The 21,807-nt window shown below is 37.3% G+C and overlaps 1 protein-coding gene across 1 annotated transcript in view; it reads right to left on the bottom strand.

The window, feature by feature from the left end:
• LOC145230497 (activated CDC42 kinase 1-like) overlaps nt 1–21,807 on the bottom strand; it is a 66,907-nt gene that overhangs the window by 27,404 nt on the left and 17,696 nt on the right. Inside the window, exon 12 of the mRNA XM_080095932.1 lies at nt 20,522–20,691. Within this exon, the coding sequence (XP_079952058.1) occupies nt 20,522–20,691 (170 nt within the window). The remainder of the gene's footprint in view (nt 1–20,521; nt 20,692–21,807) is intronic.

Here is a 21,807-nt window from a genome sequence, read left to right as displayed (position 1 = left end):
ATGTAAGGCAACCGGAGTAAACTAATTTCAGCTTCCAAAGGTCACGTCTAAACGGAAAATAATAATCCCATCACAGCACAGGAAGCAATTTTACCGTAAGCTTCCCAGCAAAAATCCCCTGCGTCAAATTTACCACATGACAATGCAGTTCAAAATACCCAAACCACAAAGTAATGTACAAATATACCTAAAATAAGGAACCATCAAAAGATCACAGAAGCAAACTATGTTTTCAATAGGATTATTGTCATATCTTGTGAAACGCTATCTTATCATAAGGCTTCGTTCCTCAAAAGGCGAGCACGTTTTTTGTTCCGCTAAAGGATTTTTTAGAGCTTTGCGACATGGGAGAATTGCGTAACGTCCACTCTGTTAGGGGATCTTCGTGAAAGATTACAGGTCACTTTGTCATGTCCATCATTGATGGTACACGTCTGGACTGGTAACCTGACGTCAGAAGCAGAGATAAAAGCAACTCAGTTTACACAATACAAGAAAATGAAAGTTATGTAAACCTAAAAACTAAGTCTAATGTAAAATTGTATTTTTTTGCAATATCCAACTTGATTCCATATAACACCTGGACCTCTAACCATATGATAAATTGACTGCACAATAATGAGCAAGAACTATTTTTGTGAAAAGCGCATAACTCATCAGTATAACGGATTGGTTAAACAACATTCCACGTGTGGGTCATAAAAAGCAGCAGGAGGTTAATTAGTTAAGGCTAAACATATACGGTATAAAACTATGGACGTAATAAACATTGTTTTTGTATAATCATTTTGGTGATTTTTTTACGCAAAAACGTTCGCTTTCGTCTATTTTTAGCCCTATAGCAGTAGTTGGGTCTGAACAGTTAGTTATAAAAACGTTAGGTACCACTATATTACATCAAGAACTGCCTAAACGTACTAAGTAATAGGCAAATATCAAGGAAACAAAAACTCCATGAAAGTTATAAGATATAATGAAAAGGACCTATTGAATCCTGTTATTTTGTATGTTACAGTAAAAAGTTGAAAACCTTGTATATAACCAGCATACAAGTTAAATAAAAAGAAACACAATATTACATTTTAATGGCAGTGAAATCGAGAAATCATTTTACCGAGAAACGAAGACGCCTTTGTTGCAAATCTGTTCACTTTAACTGGAACACACCAAATTTAAAAAGAACCATGTCTGTGCGGCTGCCAACAACAGCAGAAATGCATTAATAACTCGAGAACATGGCCTTTGTCGGAGCATGAAATGACAACGTGGTTCGTGTCACGCGAAGGAAACGATACCGGATGAACCGATCATTAGGCAACATGCAATCGGTTCTTCCTCGACTTGACAGAACGTGATGGCTTCTGACAAATGATCATGGATTCAGGTCACAAGTGCACGACTTTAATGCCGAAGTCATTTGGATGCCATGTGGCGTAATGTAAGCCTTTGGAATAGTTACAAAACCTTAAGTACAGAGCAATGCACGAAATTCGATGATTCGCAAACCAACTTCTGTTTTACCACAAGATTGTTTTAACATTCGTAGCAATATTTTACCCAGTTGGATGTTTTATGCGTACAATTTCACCGATGTGGTGTGTTCACTTACAAATACTGATGATACTGTAAAAGCGAAATATATATATATATATATCTTGAAAAAAAGAAAGAATGACTTAATATTTTTCTAGAACTTGAGTTTTTAACAAAAACGGAGTCTGTAGACTGGATTATAAACAAATACGTGTCACTGGATTCAGTATAAATAAGGTACGACCGCATGTTATCAATGGACCTATAAGGCTATTTTTAAACACTACTTTTCAGTGCGTGTGGAAAAACAAATGTTACCCACAAAAAACGAATTTAAGCAAATAGACAAAAATTTAACCAGAATACTTCAACTTTTTGGGTCCATTCACCGGTCTATAGTTCTGCTGGGCGGTCATCTAAGTATTGATTAGTCTGGCAATTTTGTTCAGTTTAAAATTATTCAGCTATATGAAATATTGCAAGACAAAAAGACAGAGTGCTGAACTTTGTAATCATTCATACTTTGCTATTACGTTGTATGAAATCGACTAATTGGAATGGCGGATACCAGGCTTCATTCAACGCCAAGATATGACATGACGAAGCTGGCTATTGGGCATCACAATTCCCACTAACAGTTGTGATTGACATGTCCTGTCTATTGACTACCAGCACTGTATCAAACACACATAAGCGATGATATAGTTGGTAGAACAGAAAAAAGCTTTTTTACGAATTTTGTGTGGTTGTTTTTTGGGTTGTTGTAAGGTTTTCATATGTTGTCTGGAAATTAAGCGATTGTTTGTCTGTACTCCTTATTAATATATATAAAAAAACTTTAGGATTCATCAAACACATCGGCAATGATAGTATGTGCAACTCCCTTTTCTGAATTTTATGTGGTCGTTATTTAGGGTGTTTGAAAGGTTAGGTTTTACAAACATTGGTCGGAAGGTATTTAATTTATCCATATTCGTTAATAATGTGCAAATTTACCTAAACTGAAGTTATTCAAAAAAAATTATGTGAAGCACTTTCTAACGTTGGCAGTGTACAGGCCCATTTAAAAAAGTTCTATTTAGGCTATACCTAGTGACCTTTTTCTACCTTGCAGATTAATCACAATTTACTGTTGCATTTGCCACTGCGTGGGTTCCCAGACAGAGAACAGTAACAACCAAATCGGCGGTTGGTTGCTTAAGGGTGGGGCAAACGACAAAACACACATTCGTCACCTGCGGTTTACCCAAAAAGTAAATGACTAATCGCGGTTCACAAGTTGCGCAACTCAGGTTCAATTGTACGTTCAAATCTTTACTTTTGGCGGTCGCATGAAAGACAAGCACCTACGATAAGCAAATTTGACATTCGCAGCGGAAGACTGATGAATAGTAGGGAAAACTAGACTAAAGTTCTCGCTATGTTTCGGTTTACTTCTATTGACAGAATATATAATACAACAGGGAACTGTTTCAGGAAAATTGGATGCTTGTGTATGTAAGAAGTCGGTTATACAAAGATAGAATATAATGACCTCGAAGATACAGATACAAATCCAGCATGACTCTAAAATGGGATTAAGTAGGTAAAACAGACCTCCATTTTCTGACAAACGTCGGAAAAGAAGAATTTCAGCAGTGTGATGTGTATACTGATCGGGATTTATTCTGTTGACTTTAATGTAATTAAAACATTTATTGCAGAGGGAAGTCGCTGTTTGGTATTGTAGTTATGAATGGCTAGGTTTAGAAAAGTCCCCTCTAGAAATGCAGCGAATTTAATCAAATTTAAACGTTTAACGATACTCCCTGTAAAGTAAAGGCAAACATTCAACGCTTTAAAAGAGCAACAGACAGACATTACTCACGTTTTGCTCCATAAAAACTTTACGATTTACTCAAAATAATTATTTCGGGCAATGGCTTTGAAGTAACGTGACGACGTAAGACCAATGTAAGACACAATAGGATAACGATTTTAACTGATTCACGCACTGACGCAAAACGTGCATGACTTTTTTGGAAACATTTATAAAGCAAACCGCATGCAAGCTACCATTTAGTCTTTTCATTGACTAATGCGTGATCAGCTGAGGGCACGACAAGGCGTTATTGGAGTTGCTGTCAACGATCTGACGTTACGTGCGACGTACGTGCGTCATTTGAATGACGTATACTTCCGCACAACAAGTTATGAAGTGACAAACATGGGGTGATGGCTTATTTTTGGGTCGAGCTGGGCAATTGGCCTTTCAACGTAAAAGGTTGTAGACTGTAGGGCCAGGGTCGCCATGTCCCCAAATCGACAGGGTTTTCGATATTTACCGCTCTAAGTACGGCTAATAGCAAAGAGAATGAAAAAAAAAACGCTATTGGTATTGAAGTTCAAAATCGATTAAACCGCTACGTTTCAATACCACGGCGTTTGTTGCATGAGATATGGACGAAATGAATAAAATGAAACCTATTTCTTTCTTCTATTTTGCCCAAGATTTGAAAGTTTGATATAAATGAAAGTTTAAACCCAAATCTGTACGCACTATTTGTTTTCATATTTTTTTACTTTCCTCTCTTTGAGCATTAATATCGCCATGGTAAATCTTTAGATAGAACAAATCACATATCTCAAATAATAGGTTTCGAACACAGAAGTAAAAGCTGTCAAACCGTGTATTTCCCTAAAATCACCACACAGCAGAATAAAGTATTTGATGTACAAAGTCTGGGATAAAAATAATAACACGCTTTCGACAAATATTCACAAATCGGATTGAAACCATGCAATTATTCCTCAGACGTGAAATCAATTTGCGTTTCAAAATAGAAAGGAACCAACCGTATTATGACGACAAGCCACGAATAAATGACGTCAACTTGTTCAATCTATGTACATTTCACCCACCCATCAAAATTGCATTAAAAATTCTTTACATAATATCTACTATGGCAGGAATGGCGAACCTTTTTAGTTGAATGGGTCAAACATGATATTAAAATTCGGAAAGAAAACAAAGTGGGTCACATATTTTATTGTATGTCAATGTCAATGCTAAGATGCTTGTTGTTGCATCTTTTCTGCAAGTCTTAGGTAGTTTTCAGTTTAATACACGCAGCAGTCATATCTGAGCTGAGACGATTCCTGGAACATGGTTGTATGAAATTCATGCGTGAAAACAAGGATTCGCATGAATATGTGGAACCGAACAGCGTCAACAAAGGTACAACAAATCGTTTCAAGTTTTACGTTTAAATAAGCACATCTGTTGCCTCACAATTGACTCAACAATCGGTATTTTAAGACAATAGGCAATGTGGCAAAGAGCGTTAAGTTAACTGTTGTGTTGCTTTTTAATCTTGGAAATCTGGTAACCCTACCTATAGTAATCAGTATAAATTTTTAAAACTACAAGTGGGTCACTAGAATTCACGTGGTGGGTCACTTTGTGACCCGCGGGTCAGTGGTTCGCCATCCCTGTACTATGGTGACGAGTAAGGAAATCACCCCATAGATGTGACGCAATCACAGTATGTGTCAGAGCACAGGTTAACAAAGTTCTTTTAAAAAGCACTTAAAAATTACGTGATGAAAATTAAGCGAAACGTGATGTCCGTAAGATTGGAAATCGAAATACATTTCAGAAATGTAGCACGTCATAAGACTAAGTGGTATACAAGCTATTGTTGCTTTTAAAATACATTTAGGGATTTAACTTGTGCAACATTGTGCAATAATTTACATCGCAGTCTTCAGGAAATTGCATTTCTGTACATCTGTAAGACTCAAGAAACTTCATTACTTGGTTTGGAGAAAATTGAATTGTAATTTTAAAACAGAAAAAAATAGGAATAATTAATCAATACCTAAGAAGTGGTCTTTGGCTTCGTGCCTACAATAAGCCAAACCCCGGATGTTTTTACATAAAAAATCACATAAACAGCACAAAGTTGGCTAAATCTTGGGGGAACTGAGGATACAAAAATATTGAGTGTTTATTGCAGCTTCTCCTACATTACCCACAACCGGCAATATTTCGAAAAGTATTCGCACCCAAAACCGACCTTTGGCCCTCCGCTCACGTGACAAGCACCCTGGGAAAGTCGCCTGATCGCTTCCGGTTTGATGACGTCAGCGACTCGTCGGTCACGTGGCCTAATGCTTCCATTCATGGATTCGTGGTGGTTTTTCTGAAAGTGACCAGTCAATGGACGCGGAAACACGACTTCCGGAAACGTTTGTGACGTCACAGCGTTGCTAAGGGACATTTGGACAACATGATGTCACGTGGTAATCATGAGATTGGTGTGTAAATTTTACAAACTTCCGACAATATGAGAGAAATTCCACATAAACTTGTTTGAACAGCGCTACAATTTACTATATATTAAACTCTAAGGTAGTGACATTTAAAAATTTTATAGACCAAACAAACAACCACTTTTTTACAAGAAGGTGCTGACAGGTTTTCAGAGTGAGACCGAAAAATAATCTGTGTTTTAACTTCATGCAATAAACGTTTTAAAGATTTCAAAATTTTTGTTCAGCGTTACTTCGATGTTGCCTTCAAAGATTCTTCAAACCAGAGTAGTGGTATCCTTTTAAAAAGTGCCTAAATGAAATTATTTTAAAGTCCCAGCTATACGGGGTAGTAATTAGGATAAACAAAATAATGCTGCTATACTAAATGCAATAAATGATTTCTTTCTTACTGGCACACTTTACCAATTTTAAAATCCTTTTTTGCAGAGAACCACAAAAGTTTCAGATTAAACACCAATACCTTGTTAGTCCTACCGTCGATGAGTAACAACAGTTTCGCTAAATTCGTGCGTAATTTCACTGTAACCTTTCATCTTATGTTACACCTCGAAATACACACAAGTGGACCAAAATAGGAAACGATAAGTAAAAGACGTACCGGAACTACATGCTCAAATCATAGGAAGCAAAGAACGGGGTCTTCCGAAGGTCGTATTCAATTCAATTTCCTAATTAGAAACAAAAGTCGATACATGGCAAAAATAGCCAGAAATAGAAATACATGACAACACCGTGAAACCGAGGACACAATCTATCAGTATTAATATATGGTAGGGGAAGGTGTTTTTGGACACAGACGAGGTTGGTGCTTGTGCATGTCTTGAAAGTGTAGCGCCGCCAAGTGGAAAAAGAAACAGTCGAGTTCGCCTTTTATAGGGCGTCCAATTTATATGACAATTCTTGTGATCAGAAAGATACTGTGCATAACAAAGAATGCAATAAAAAAAACGCTTCGCAAATTTTGTTTACTTGATATTGTTTTACCTCTAGACTCGTTGGTTTTAAAGAGCGACTGAAGATGCGCACATAGGTGAAATATAAATGTTTTGAGATTATTTGTTGACTGATTCTTATTCAGAAGCATCAATTAGTCTTGCAAATTTTGTAGTTTGTTTCGCAACAATACTCATTTTGATCGGTTTTGAACAATAACAGTTGTGGCGTTTTTCTAACTAGCTTGTTTCTAAATATCTTCATAAGGCGTTACGTAAAAGTGCTTTTTATGATGTTGATTTTTATGATGTTTTTATGATGCACACTTGCATAAATATTCAAAGTTTTATCAGATATCGCTTCAACCGCATCAAGGGCACTTAACAGGCTTTGTGGCTGCCAGCAACTAAACAAATTCGACAGTTATGTAATGGTAGCCAAAACACAAATCCGCAGATCAATTCAGATAAAGAAGGACTTTCAAAAGGTCCTCGCTTGCACCAGGGGTCAAAATTTAAGGGACAAAGATAGAAACCGGAATCTTTAGATCGCATATAATCCTCATAGGCGATATCGCTTAAAATTGGTGCAGATTGCGCGCAAATTGTTTAGGAAAGAACCAATAAAATCCATTGACCCGATTTTATAGGTTCAAGTTCGGAGGTGTGTGATGTCAAGAACGGTTTGATGGAAATTTTATAAGATAGAATCGCCTATTGAAATCTGATGAGTCGTGACTGCGTGGTATAGTGTTATACGTCCTAATTTTGGCATGTGTCAAAAACCGGCAAGGCATGTTAGGATAATTGGTCCTTACATTACGTAACCAATGCCCTTTGCTTAACGTTTTGGGATAGATTTTGTCCCGGGTTCTAACCAGATCGCAATATATCTTACATAAAAGTATTTTACAACATGAAAAAGAACGGAAAAAATACTTTTATGTCAATGTAGTAAAAATCACTACCTGGGTTTTCAGACGCATATGCCAACTGACTTCACAAAGGCAATTGTTTGTTATGCTGCAAAACTGTCCAAAAAATCACTTATTCACCACCAAACATATAGTCAAAGTATAAAGGATGTGTACATCAATAACATTTAATTGAATCTTTATTTTTTCGGATTTTACCTCAAATTTAATATCCTACAAGCAACAAAATAACTTTATTTTCTAACGTTAATAGCCTATGTACGTGAGCTATCAGCGCTACGCAAAAACCCACATACGCGTGGGCTTTGGTGATTGCGAACTTTTTAGCAGACTTGGTTTGGCAACATAAACAGCACGAAGATTACGGGGAAAATCACGATCAGCGTTGCGACATACGCCAGAGATTACGTCGAAAGTTCGGCGGGCTTCCGGTGTCATTAGGGTCGCAAAAAGGACGAACATCCACAGATGTAACTGTTTGAAACATGACGTGCATGAGCATTGGGTAAAAACCTTTGTCGTCGTAAAATAGCAAACTGGTTGACATGCTGACATTTTTTGGCTTCTGTTTTCAACCGTAATTGATTCAAAGCTATATTTTCCAAACAGTCCAGAGTATACACTGCAGAATTTCAAATGGCGCTTGCATATATGTGTATGTCCAATTGGGGCATCTACTTAGGTATATAGAGCCTTCTTTGGCTAATGGAACATGGTCTGTTCCGAAAACGCTATAAACAAGATCGTTGTCGGTTTCAAAGGGGTGCTTTAGGGAATTACAAATCCCCTTGCGGTCTGCACTGTCGTGAAAACAGGATGCAATTAGACGCGGTTTGAAGTTATAGGACAGCTGTTTACAGGTTCGTGCGAATGACGCCTGTTTTTCGAGAATTTTCTGACGGTTTGGGAGAACCAACACTAAAGCCGCAATCGTTCACCAGCGAAAAGTGACCTGGATAAGCATCATAACAACGAGATATTTGCATATTAGGCTGACCTTATGATAGATGTGTTAGCTGCCCGGTATTTGAGATGCATCAAGAAAGGTGAATGCGTTGTGCCAGTTTATCACAGAAATTAATCGGTTTACAATCAAGTAATCAGTAACGCTTAATGCCCTAAATTGCGTTGGTGACCTTCTTTTTTACTGGAAATCAATCTCGTTTTCTTCACCAAACTGAAAATTCTCACGTGACGTTATGAAATATTCTGAATGCGGTATAATAACTGATATAATTTTTTTAGCGGTATAAGGGCAAATGCCAAACAATGGTAACTTGCATTTTGCGCTTAAACTGTCCGTAAAAGATCCAGAAAAGGTGCTTGGTCCACTCCGAATTACAGAAATCAACAAAACAACCCGTTTTAAGAGACTTTTGCCTATTTTTGATCATCTTGGTATTGCAAATAATACATTTTTGTTCCTGTCGTCGATATTGAAGAAAATGTGAAATAATCACTTCAGACATTTAAAACAAACAAACAAATAATCCTTTCAGACATTTCTGCGTCCATACATAGACAGCAGGACCTCCACAGCAGGGTGATCTATATTTTGCTCCGTACTCACAAAACGTTTGCACTTCATACACGGGACTTACAAATATAGCCAGGTTCGTTTCTGAAGGTCATCACTTATTTGGTCTCAAAAACCAAGAAAAATCTTCTCTAGTGGTCGAACTTGCGGTCATATGACGTGTTATCAGCCCGTGTCAACGTCATCACCGGTGGGTCAGTACACGAGTCTGAGCAGACTTCCACGAAGGTAGAGACTAACACGCGATCACTATCAAGGTAAAGAGCACCTCATCGCTAGAACGAATTCCGAACGAGACAGGTCAAAGCACTCATATTGCCATTTGTGGAAAACTACTCGAGACACTGGAGACAATTTAACTCTTGTATATGTAAATTTGAATCGAAACAAACCATTTTTCCTCATGTGCCATATGTGTTAGCAGAGAAACTAAGGTACAAAAGAAACAACTGCAGAACTGTAACATACTGAGATCGAAACAAAACGAACCCGATTGACTTAAAGATATTTCAGCAAAAAATATTTTTGGAATATTAACGGAATAAAATGCAGAATTTGTCTGTAATTGATTGTATGATGGATGCATGGCAGGTTAGGAATGAAAACAAAACATTTTACGCGCATTTAGCCTGTCCGGAGCAATGACATTGTTCCCATTACTGGACATCAAAAACTACATGTCTGCATTAGACCCTGCATAAAATATACAACAGCTATCAGAAAGAACAAACAAACAAGAAAATTTGATTCCAGATTCAATAAACGGTCGCACACACGTTGCGAAATTTTCAACCTAAATGTTGACGGAAAAACAATGATCTGCCTGCAATATATTTGTAACATTTAATGTGATAGGTTGAGACAACACATAAATCGTCACGTTGTTCCAGAAAAACACGTTTTATTCCATAATTACCCCCCTCATATATCAAGTACAGCAGGTTTCCGAAATAATTGCGCGATTGTCTCTTTAACGAGCTTGTAATTTTGTTTATTCAACCGAATGCTACAAGTTAACAATCGATCTTTGAGTAGCCAAGGGGAGAAAAAATCCCTGATCCGGTAATAGCGGGCTATCATCAAGTGGTTCCGAAGACTTACGTAAATTGTGGAGTGACTATGCAAAAAGTATCGTAATCGTTTGGTCAAACAGATAAAATATTGTTTGATTCAAATCGCCCAAAACTTGGAAAGATATGCAAGGAAATATACAAAAGTAAAAAAAAAACGACCGCCTTGTATCAACGTCAGATTTTCCTTAAATTATGCACAAACTTGGACAAAAGTGACTTTTTTCACCAACCTTGGCTATAAGATTATCTGCTAGATTATGCTTAACAGTAAAAAACGTACCAGGTTGTTTCAAACCAAAGATTTTTGGTAGCATTGAAAAAAAAAACTAAAGCACGATTTGCAATTAAACTACAAGATGTTTCATGCTACCTCAGGCAATTGTGTTCAATTAAAATCAGTTTAAAGATTTTAATTGCCTTATTGTCTTAGGATTTTGCAATACGTATTTATCGTAAAACGTTCTACCAAACCAAAAGACAGATGTCTAAATTGCTCAAATCAAATCGGCACTAAAGCGTATAAACAACGTGTGATCCTAAGATGAAAATCGTTTTCCATATCATTGTGCACTTCACTTCAAAAAACGTGGGTTATGGCATTGCCCGTGCGTTCAAAGCCATCGAAACGTCAAGGCCATTATACCTATAACGTCTTGAGCGTACGTACGTGAACAACATACACGGCAGGTTAACCCGGCAATTACGTTGCGCTCATGGGCTAAACCAAATATGGAAGTAGCATCGTGTTGTTGGTTCCGACAGAGTACTGAAAATATTTTAGTCAAATGAGTATCATTTATGGAACACTTGATTAATGATTGTGTTTAAATTTGGTAGGTATTAAGAGGCGCTCAGTAAACGCAGGAACCAAGCGATTTTATTCAAAATCGAACCCACGATTTCTGCATCTTTGGATATTTGATCTTATAAAACAATCTTATATTTTATTAGTTAATAAGCTGTACAACCGTCTATTTAAACTTTTTTATTAAATCGGTAACAAACGAAAAACTTTGTCAACTAAAGCCTTGTTAACGCAAAATATATCAAACCATAGTGGCGCAAATTCTGCAAAGCGCCAGCGGATACATTCGTTATCGGCTGACAAAGCGGACGAACGACCGCCATTTATTATCGTATCTTGTTTACGGGCGATCAGGAAAAATCGAAGTAAAAAAGGGAAGTTGTGCATCTCTTCACAGCACGAAAAAGCCACATTCACCATCAACACTAAGAGAGAAACAAAATGCCCAACGTATACAACGCCAAAGAGTCGGTTACGGCAAAATCTCTATTGGCACCTTGGCATCAGATATAACGAGCACTGAGTCACTCGCAGGAAGTTGTACCGATGTTATCGCAAAAAACATGGGCTTTGTGAAGACGGCGACCAACAACAATACCTCGCAAGTAATAATGTACGGGGTGGGCTTTGACGCAAATCTGATTTGATACCATTATGAAAATTGGCCTTTTGAGTCAAACGAGGTCACTGTCGTTGGGTTGGGTTGGGTACATGACTGTACTTATGTGTTTTCGTGAATTATCTATTTTAACGTTGATTGCGTGGGTAATGTATGATTTGGTTTAATGTGCCACTGAATGTTGGCAGCGGCGTTGGTGTAAAAGTGTGTATTTCTTGTGTGTTCCTGCGTAATTGTGTTGGATGTGTTAAATGAGATGCATATGTCAACGTTTTTTTTTTGTTATTTTATGGTGATTTGTTTTATTTCATTATTTTTAAACTAAAAGAATATCCAGTTAGTAGAATTCAGAAAAATATATACTGTTTGCGTAATTGTTGGTAGAAAAAAGTTATTTTTTAGCCAATAAGAAAGTAGTTTTCAGGAATATGTACACTACACCGTTAACGACCCTTTGTCAGTTCATAACGAAATTATGAATACGGTTTATATTTGTACGTTTATTTGTTATTGTAAACGAAACTATAAATGCTATTTAAATTTGTATGTTTATTTCTGTGCATTTTTGGCATTTAGTAGTGCATTTTCCGTGTTGTCTACCTGTGTTGCTACGGAGGTGCTTGGCAACCGATACCAAGAATTCAACAGTCACAGTCATTTCGTGTCGTGACAACCTAAAGATCATTTCCTGCATGAATCAACACCCGACACATCCATTTTCGGCTTACAGGCGAACAAACGTCCCAATTAGACTGCGATCATAACCAAGAGGTGCTTGAACAACAAAACGTACGGAGAATTGGATAATTTTGATCTGGAAAAGGCGTTACACTCACCAATGAGTGGAAAATTGGCAAAATCACTGGAAATCGATTCTACGAGTCAAGTGCCCTGATGCTGTTAATTAGCGATGATTAGACGTGAAACCTTTTAAGTGTAAACTAGGAAGGACTTTTTAAGTGCTCAAACGCACAGCAAAGTAGTTGGTTTAGTCTCAATTCCTGTACATGGAATACAAATACGCGTAAAAAAATTACAAATTATCTCACGTAGTAACAAATAAAGATTTAGATTTCTAAAGAGTTGAATGGGTTTGTACATGACTTTACCCAATAGCTCGTTGCGAACTTACGACAACAATCCAACAGTTAAAAATGTATCTTTAAAATTTTCAATTTGAAAACATTGCCGTACAAATGTTGTGTGGAGTAAATTTTTGGAACTTGTTTTATCTGAAACGTGTGCAGGAAGTTTTTTTTTTTCAAAAACATAAAAACAATACAGAAAAAATATCTTGAGATTATAACATCTGCAATAAATTTTGGATTGTCATTAAGTCTGTTCACCTCAAGACATGTGAGAAACAATGATGTAAAATATTTTTAATTAGCTCAATGCCCTTTAAGATCCGTTGTTAATAGATCATGAGTCAATGTAATGAAGGACTAATTGGACATTGAGGTTCTTTGTGTGTTGTTTTTTGCTGTTGACAAACGTGCAATAAAGTTCACTTATTAATCAACATGATGCTTTTTTATATTTGTCCATTGTAAGCAAGCAACGCAACAACATTTCAGAACTAATTGGACGCGGTGGCGGTTTTTGCGTCTTGATTACACATCTTCATAATGACAAACATACCATTTAAAGCCTGTCATACTACAATTACAACAACTCAATTGTAGAATATAAACCTTTCAAGAAACACGGAACACCTGCTAGAACAAAGTGCTTATTAGGTACAAGCATAATTGGCATCGTCAAGTGAATTTACAGCGTACAAAGTAAGGATAGTCATTTCAGTTGAGCCAATTCTCTTCAAAAACACATTGAAAACACCCGGAACGGATAACAATTAATAAAAATACAAGCAAAGGTTACATGACAGGGCATGAAGCAGGACAGAGATTTCTTCCGTCCAACAGACACGACTTAATCAATCTCTAACAAAAAGCCGTTGTAACAAATCGCGACAAACCGGTGATAGGGGTCAGGCAAGACCAGTAAAGTAGGTGGGCCTGTAAATCAATTTATCAACTACGGCTTTAGAGGAACGGATAAAACGCCAGTGGAAATGGCATGTCCTTCCTGTATTTCCTCACAAATCAATCATAAACTGATTCGGTTTGTTTGTGAATAAATTGAATTTGTTTTCGCCTCGAGTGTAACATGTAAAAAAACGGTCCTTTTCGCCTCGAGTGTGACATGTAAAAAAACATAATGTTTAAGTTTAGTCACACTGTGGACATTTTGTTCGTGTAAGATTAAAAAATTGCGTAACCAAGACGAATTTTGTTAGTTCAACTACAAAATCCTCATTTCTAAATAAGATTATCGTTAATATTTAGCTACAAACTTAATCACAACCACCTTTATACCAGAAAGCACTTTTAAATTCTAGCAACAAGTTTTTTGATTGAGGTTTACAGATAAAACAGAGACAGCAACACGAAATTACTAAAGAATTACAGATTTAGGCCCAAATTTATGTAGAGGAACCTTTTTCTTAAAAGACAGGCACCACAACAATGGTAACATTCCACAAAGCAAACATGACGTCATGGCCAGTTGGGGCAACAAATAAGGACGATATGAGCGCAGGGCAACAGTGCTTGGAAACTGTTAAAATCAGATAGGAGGTAGAAAGTTTGAATGTAAGCCAAAACTAGCGTCTGCAAATTTGAGCTGACAACATTCCGCTTTCTTACTGTCGAAGTTGTTCAAAAACACGCTATAGTGTTATTGTAAACACAAGCACACCGCGACCGCATGGACGGCCCTTGTATGTCAGGCTGTATTGCATTAAGGAAGGTGCACGATAAGGACTGTTTGTCGACAAAGCTGCGTTCGCTTGATGATACAATCGCACAGTTTTGAGCAGAACAATTAATCTTTGCCTGAGCAGCGTGCGTCACAGCCTTTGCCTACGCTGATTGGCTGTTTGCAAAACTTGCTTTGGTTTAAAATTTAATTACTTGCGTGTGGTCCTGTTTGTCGTTGGAGGAAGTGTCAAAACTTGTATGTTATGCCACTAGTTTGGTGTGAATATAGGCTTGGTAAAAAATGTCATAAAATGGTTAATGCCATCACCAAAAAATGCAATAAAGGCTTTGTAGGACATGCAAACGTTCTTCATCGTACACATATTATTTAAGAATTATTTGGCCAGTTCGCAATGCAAAACTTTGCTCATATAACCTGTTGGTCGAATAAACACGCAAGACATATTGCGTTTTGCAGTGTTTTGAATTTAATTGCAGAATCTGCGTGTCCAAAAAAGGCAAATTACGAAAACATTTTCGAAAACAGCAACACTATGTGGATACGCTAAAAGCAAATAAAACACACACAAAACTTTTCTAAGCTTAGATTGTACCAAAAAAACAAACTCTACAGACGGATTTAGATTAAAGCTTGCAAAAAGTTCATTTTCTGGTCATGGATACCCTAGTTCCTCAACAAACAGGCAGCCGATCTAACCTTTTTTTGCGGTCGCAACCAAAAATATAAATTTCAAGGGAATCGAAACAAAATTGTATTAGTACACGATTGGTGACCTGAGTAATTCCATTAATTGCAATTACAGGTCGTTGTCGGAAATGTCACAAATGTAAAACATGTTCGGTGCATTGGCGAAATGATGTGACATTTATTGCATTAAAAAAAACAAAAAAAATATGTGCATTCTTAACGCATTTTTAAGGGTTTTGTAATCTTAATGCTGTCCCGGTTAGAAGGGTGACTTTACACGCATTTGGTGAAACGGACAACCCCCAAAATACATGGTTTGTTGAGGTTTTTTTTTACTCAACTGGAAATTGAAAGCTTTTATTAGGCAGAAACATTTTCAACAAAATACTTAAATTTCTTTTTTGTAATAAAATCATTTTTCTCCACTAATCAAAAAATCAAATAAAAAGGTTCTAATTTCAATTTTTTAACTGAAGAAAAAACAATAACAGTCAAAAACGACTATTTCATACCAGCGACCGTATGTCAAATACCACTGCGAGTTATCAAACTTTAGTCAAAACGACACAAGGTAACTAAAAGATAGTGGTTTTCGAAGTCATAAGCCACAATAGAACATACATCACATTATTTAGGGTTTCGCCATGTGAAACACGGCAAAAAGACCGGTTCCTACTATAGATGTGTACATAGGGTCACCGAAACCGGGAACAAAAGATTTCAACAGAAACAGTTGTCACTGAATGCGTGGGTTGCGGAATTGACTCACACAGCAAACACTGAAGGAGATACGGTGTGAAATGACAACGTTGCGAAAAAAATTGAAGAAAGCGGCCTATACCACCTTTTTGTATGATTTAAGGGGCTCTACGCGGTGACTAAGTAGAACCAGGAGTAAGGCAAACTAAAAGGGTTTACGCGTACCCGGTTCCGACTTGAATATTGACACAATCCGGTTTCAAAATGTGCTATTTAGGAACCGAATACGTAACATTTGATTTTTGACATCACAAAAAACTGAAATTATAAACACAAAGATAAATTTTGGTTGTAATGCAAAAGAGGTATCTTCGGGCTGTTTGTAACAAAGGCCAAAATTGAAAAATCTACATTAGTTGCAATGGTAAAAAAATGCCAAAAATGGTAAAAGGTGAAACATTTACTTTGTACATCGTTTGCATTACATGCGGAACCTTACCGATATCAACATTAGTCGTTGTATGAGCAACAAGCGCAACCATAATCACGTTTCATTAATATCCGTTAAGACATGACTACCGGTTTCCGTAGCAAAAGCAAATATGCAAACAGGTCTTCCGCCACGGAACTCGGTTGCTATTTTTTGTTGATTAGAAACATCCAGCTGTCGTGAGAATGCAAATTTTAGACGCAAAATCACAGATACCGTATTTTTTTGTTTTTGTGTTCAAATTGCGAGTGCTTGCAATGCGTTTAGCAAAAAGAGTCGTAATCTTTAGCATAGAATGGAGGGAAGGGCTCGTTCAAAAGATACATTGCGTTTAGGTCAGTGGTTCTCAACCAGTGGGCCATGGCCCTCTGGTGGGCCATGGAAGCATTTTGATTGGGCCACAGACCAACCAAATAGAAAGCTTTTTTAAGAATTTACTTTCATTTGTGTCACTACACTCAACTTTATAAGAATAATGACTTGGGGAGGAATTGAGAAGGAATGTTTTTGTTTTGTTTTTTGTTCTGAACCTATTTTATAGTTGATTTCTTTCTATCTTAAAAATTTACTGGGCCACAGAATTTTTTTTGCAATGAAAGTGGGCCGCGAAAGAAAAAAGGTTGAGAACCACTGGTTTAGGTTGAGGTTTTCATTTTTTGCAAACTGAATACAATCCCTTATATTAATAGGAAACAGAAAAACATAATATAGATTTAATTTGTATTTGTGGAATGACGTCATCGCCCATGACGTCATGCACGTTGCGCAACTAACATCGTTTGCACGTCACTTTCGCACTGCACCAATATACATAAATCACGCTTTAGTGACTAAAGTGAAAAGCCGGCAGCGGATATTTATGACGTAGCAATCTTGACGTCACAGGTAAAAACAAAGATTGATCACGTAGATGTTTTCAGGAATATCACGTTAATGTACGACAGTATAGTATTACGCAAAAGCCATAATTTTTTTACATATATGCAAAGAATATGGGGGTCGATATTTACAAAAACTTTAAATCTTACATAAAAACCAAAGTACATGCATGCCTAAATGACCGACAGGTTCTCATATGCAACCACCCATACAAAAACAACTCAAAACTTACACAATGTCACTCAGAGCTTTTTAAAATTAGACAATGACTTTCGCAAGGTTTCTTTGCGCAGCTGCGATACGCTATGAATTTGTAAAAAAATTAATAAACCTGTTCCGCTTTAACGCGCAACAAATAGATTGAGCATAAGAAATGGCAACAGGAAACACCCGCCAGGCATTGTGTGCTTAACCATATCGTAATAAATGAGGAAGGGTATTTTATAGTGTAGGCGTGTGGGTATTATTACTAAGGTTTGTCCAAAAGTTTGTAAATTGCTATTGGAACTAGATGACACAGAAAGGAGAAATTACTCAAACCCATAAATCTAGCACCAACAAGACAACACAACTTTACGTCCAACAAATATCTAAAAATACAACAATAATACCGCATTGAAAAAAGTCATAAATTCAAGACGTAAGATACTACAGCCTCATAACAATTCGTGTTTTGACATGGTCTTTAAGCAAAAAGTAAGTGCAATTAGTGTTGTGTCATGGTTACAATGCAATGGTCACGTTCGCAAAGATAGATGAATCAGTAGTTACTTATGTTACGTGACAAGTCTTACATCACGAAATAAGTATTCTTATGCAAATCTGGTGCAAGGTCATTGGATTGAGTCACGTGAAAAACAGCTCGGCAAAACGTTTTATAGAAATTAGAAAAAGAAACACTGAATAAATCTTTGAGACATAAAGGGCAGGTGTTTAACTCCATATTAGGTTCTTTAAGTAAATCATAAAGCTGGATGGTAAAAAAATAAGTATTCGAAATGTGTCAATGGGATTCGTTTTTGGGTTTTAATGATCAGTATTGATTAATCTGACTCACTAGCGCCGCTACCGACCAGCAGTTTGTGTACATTCAAAAATAGACACAATACAACTGTTCTGTACATTGTACAGTGTACAATAAAAATACTCGGTCGGTTCTTTAACTACCCGTATGAGGAAGTCAGCTAATGCAAGTACAGTCCGATGCAAATTACCATCACTATTCACAACTTCGTATAACCCAGCAGTAACCAAACATCATTTTATTGAGCAGCCATTATTTTCCTATGTACATTAGTGTGTCAACCGCAGTAATGTGTATAAAGTAGTCCATATGGAAAGACAAACCAGGGTCTGTTATAGCCGTTAGCATGGTGTACGCATACTGAACATAAACAGCTTAACCACGGAGCAGCGCAACCCACCCCAAAGCGTAAATCGCGTATCCAATGCATTACCACTTGGCGTGTTGAGATCAGCGCCGTTTGACAGTTCGTTTCAACGGCGAAGCGACATATTGACATCACTCTTTGGGTTTCGGACGTAACCGGCGTACAGGATAGCGTGCGAAGCTGATGTTATGATAAAAACTTGCGATAGAGCGGCCACGGCGATTAAAGACCTAGTTCACGCGGACTGCAAACAAACGCAGAAAATTGAAATGCGCCTTGAGCTGCTTTGAGGAGACGCGTATGACGTAGAACGGACAAGTGATGGACAGATGACCACAATCGACTGTCCAGTTTGTATTTGTGATCACAATATTGTTTGTGACACTTATTGTTGGTGCGTTGTAAGACTCTACAACTTTTTTAACAGTTTTTCGGAAAACTAAGTTGACATTTTGTCAAGACTTAAAAAAAAACTTTTAATTGGACGTTTTTACATTGAGGTTGTCTTCACCTGAAACGAAATTTTGTAAAGTTCTCATTGTTCATAAAACAACTAAATCATATGTACAATAAATATACAATATCCAGGCCAAATTCGGAAGATCATCAGTCTTTCCCAAATTTAATAAAAAAAACACCAAACTATAAAAACACAAGAACAATATTCTCTCCAAACAAAAATATTCTCCTTTTTCACATTTTGGATGCAACAATTTCAACATGGCGTGTACCAAGTAAAACAGCTGGTAAAATGTCAGCGCGCGTTCCAAAATGTTAGACAAAAAAATCAATTAACTTGGCACACCCACATCCGACTTTATCGAGACCCTAATTAGGAAACAAGCATCCGGACGCCGCAATTACCCATTGGCGAAACTTTTGTGGCTGGCAGCAGAAGTTGCGAATTCCCCAGTATCCGGCATTAATAATTAAAGCCAACTCCATTTTGTGATTAAGATCAGATTTTTTTTCTCTTTGTTGGCAAGAATTGGCCTTTTTTGATGTTACAACCCTGTTTGGGTATTGGGACTAAATTGTTTATCTTTGGGTGTAAAAAAAATTTTTAAATGACAACATCCGTTTTGCTAATTAGAAGCAAGACTTTTCTCTTCAGTGCCAGAAAAAGGTATTTTTATGTTGTAACACCAGAAAAGTTTTTACCATTTCTGCAAATTAAAACATTTTTTGTGTAGGTGTCAGAAAAAAAAACGTTTTTGGTGTTTTGGTGTTTTGGTGTCAACTGGTGTTTTACCACCAGTTGTGCTAATTTCAAGTCGTTTTTCTCCTTACGAAAGAGGCGTTTTTCATACACCACATAAGTGATTGTTTTATACTGGGAGCAGAACCTTCTGGGTAAGAATAAGGAAATCGTTTTTCATTGAAAACATAAGTTAAATGCTCGTTTTCTGATTAGAAGCAATTTTTTTCTCCTTTGGCTCCGGAAAGCGTTTCTTTTGCGACTGAACTTAACAAGTTCGCGTTCTGAGAATTTTCAGCCCAACTTTTCTTGGAATTTACTACAACAAACTGAAGTGTGCAAAACGATGCTAGCTTTTGGGAATAATATGCCCCCTTCTGTATTCACTGTATACATATTTTAACTTTAGTTTGTATCAATAAACATATACATAGAACTAGAAGTAACCAGTTACTATCACAGAAAACAATTCTTGGATTAAAGGCTGTTTTGGCTTTGTGATTCGATCCTTTTTATGCAATTTGTCATCCTATTGCATCGCAGACACACAGCGCACACACACATTCACAAACAGGTTCCAAATCCACATCTGGCAACATTTCCTTGACAAAAATTAATGCCAAGGCATTTCCTAGCACTTACCGGTCTCCGCAGGGGCGGCGGAGGGCTCCTTGGTGCGATCACGTGATCTCCCCTTCCGGCGCTCCTCCTGCTCTTGCTCCTCCCTCTCCTCCTCGGCGCGTTCGACTTCGTCAAGGACGGTTGTCATGTCGATAAGATCGGGTGGTTCCATCGGATTATTGAGATACAATCTGCGCAGTGCACAGCCATTACGACACAATGCCGTTGCGTGACGAAACAACACGCAAACAGGTCAACACCGGCGCGTGCAAACAAATAAACACAAGTAGATGTGAAGATCCGTTAACCGACTTGCGTATGTGCGGGGTCATTAAAGGTCAAAGGTGCCGAGGTGAAGGTATGCTAAATTAAAAAGGTGATGAATTTTTTGCAACTGGTTTTGTAGCAATCGGGCATTTAATTGAATGGAATTGACTTTTTGCGAAACAAAACTATCTAAAGCAGGAATACGTTCGGTGCAAAATATCCGAAACGTTACAGGACTTTCGGTAATCATCAAATCATTGGGTATGTATTTTTTCATAATGTTTTGACTGTAGTTTAGGCTATTGTTGAACAATCGCAGAAATAATACGCATCAATATCGTTGATATGTTAACAAATTCCTAGAAATGGCGTTATTTTCTACTTAAACTGGGCAGTATTTAGTTTTTTAAGAGTCCACATTTGCACACATCTAGCGTTATATTTATTAAACAGATTCAGCGTTAATTTAACTTTTCGTAGGATACCGGTAGCTCGTAACAAGGAGCAGTAGCATAAATTGGAACAGTGCAACTCCGCAACGCTTTTGATAAAATATTTACTAAACACTACAAAAGAACCGAATCAAATTATACCGCCAAAGCAAGGCGTATAGAACTGTTAAACAACAAACGAAAGGCGCCACAAATATGTTTACCACAAAACTCGATCACTGGAGCGAAAATTCGTAGTCCAATGGGCGACAAGGCTTCGGAAATGATCGATAATTCACAATAGGTGCTACTGTGCTACGTGTAAAGTTGCGTAAGACGAAATGAGATGAGGACCAATTCTCCCCACAGTAATGTCACAGCCGTTACAATGTCCGTCGCTTTAATCGCCTTAACCCCAATTGAGAAGTCGCACAGGAAAAACAATTATGAGTCGTATTGGGTCAAAAGCCGCTAAGCAGGAAATGACTCAAAAGGAACATATGTGATTGGCAGCTGAACATACAATGAAACGGAAATTACAACAACATAGAGAACTTATATTAAAGGTGCAGTAAATATCGATAGATGGCGCAAAGAGCACCGGTGATT

The sequence above is a fragment of the Phallusia mammillata genome, chromosome 5 (assembly GCF_965637545.1).
Source record: "Phallusia mammillata chromosome 5, kaPhaMamm4.hap1.1, whole genome shotgun sequence".
Classification (NCBI taxonomy): Eukaryota; Metazoa; Chordata; class Ascidiacea; order Phlebobranchia; family Ascidiidae; genus Phallusia; species Phallusia mammillata.
This window is presented reverse-complemented; position numbering and strand designations above follow the sequence as displayed.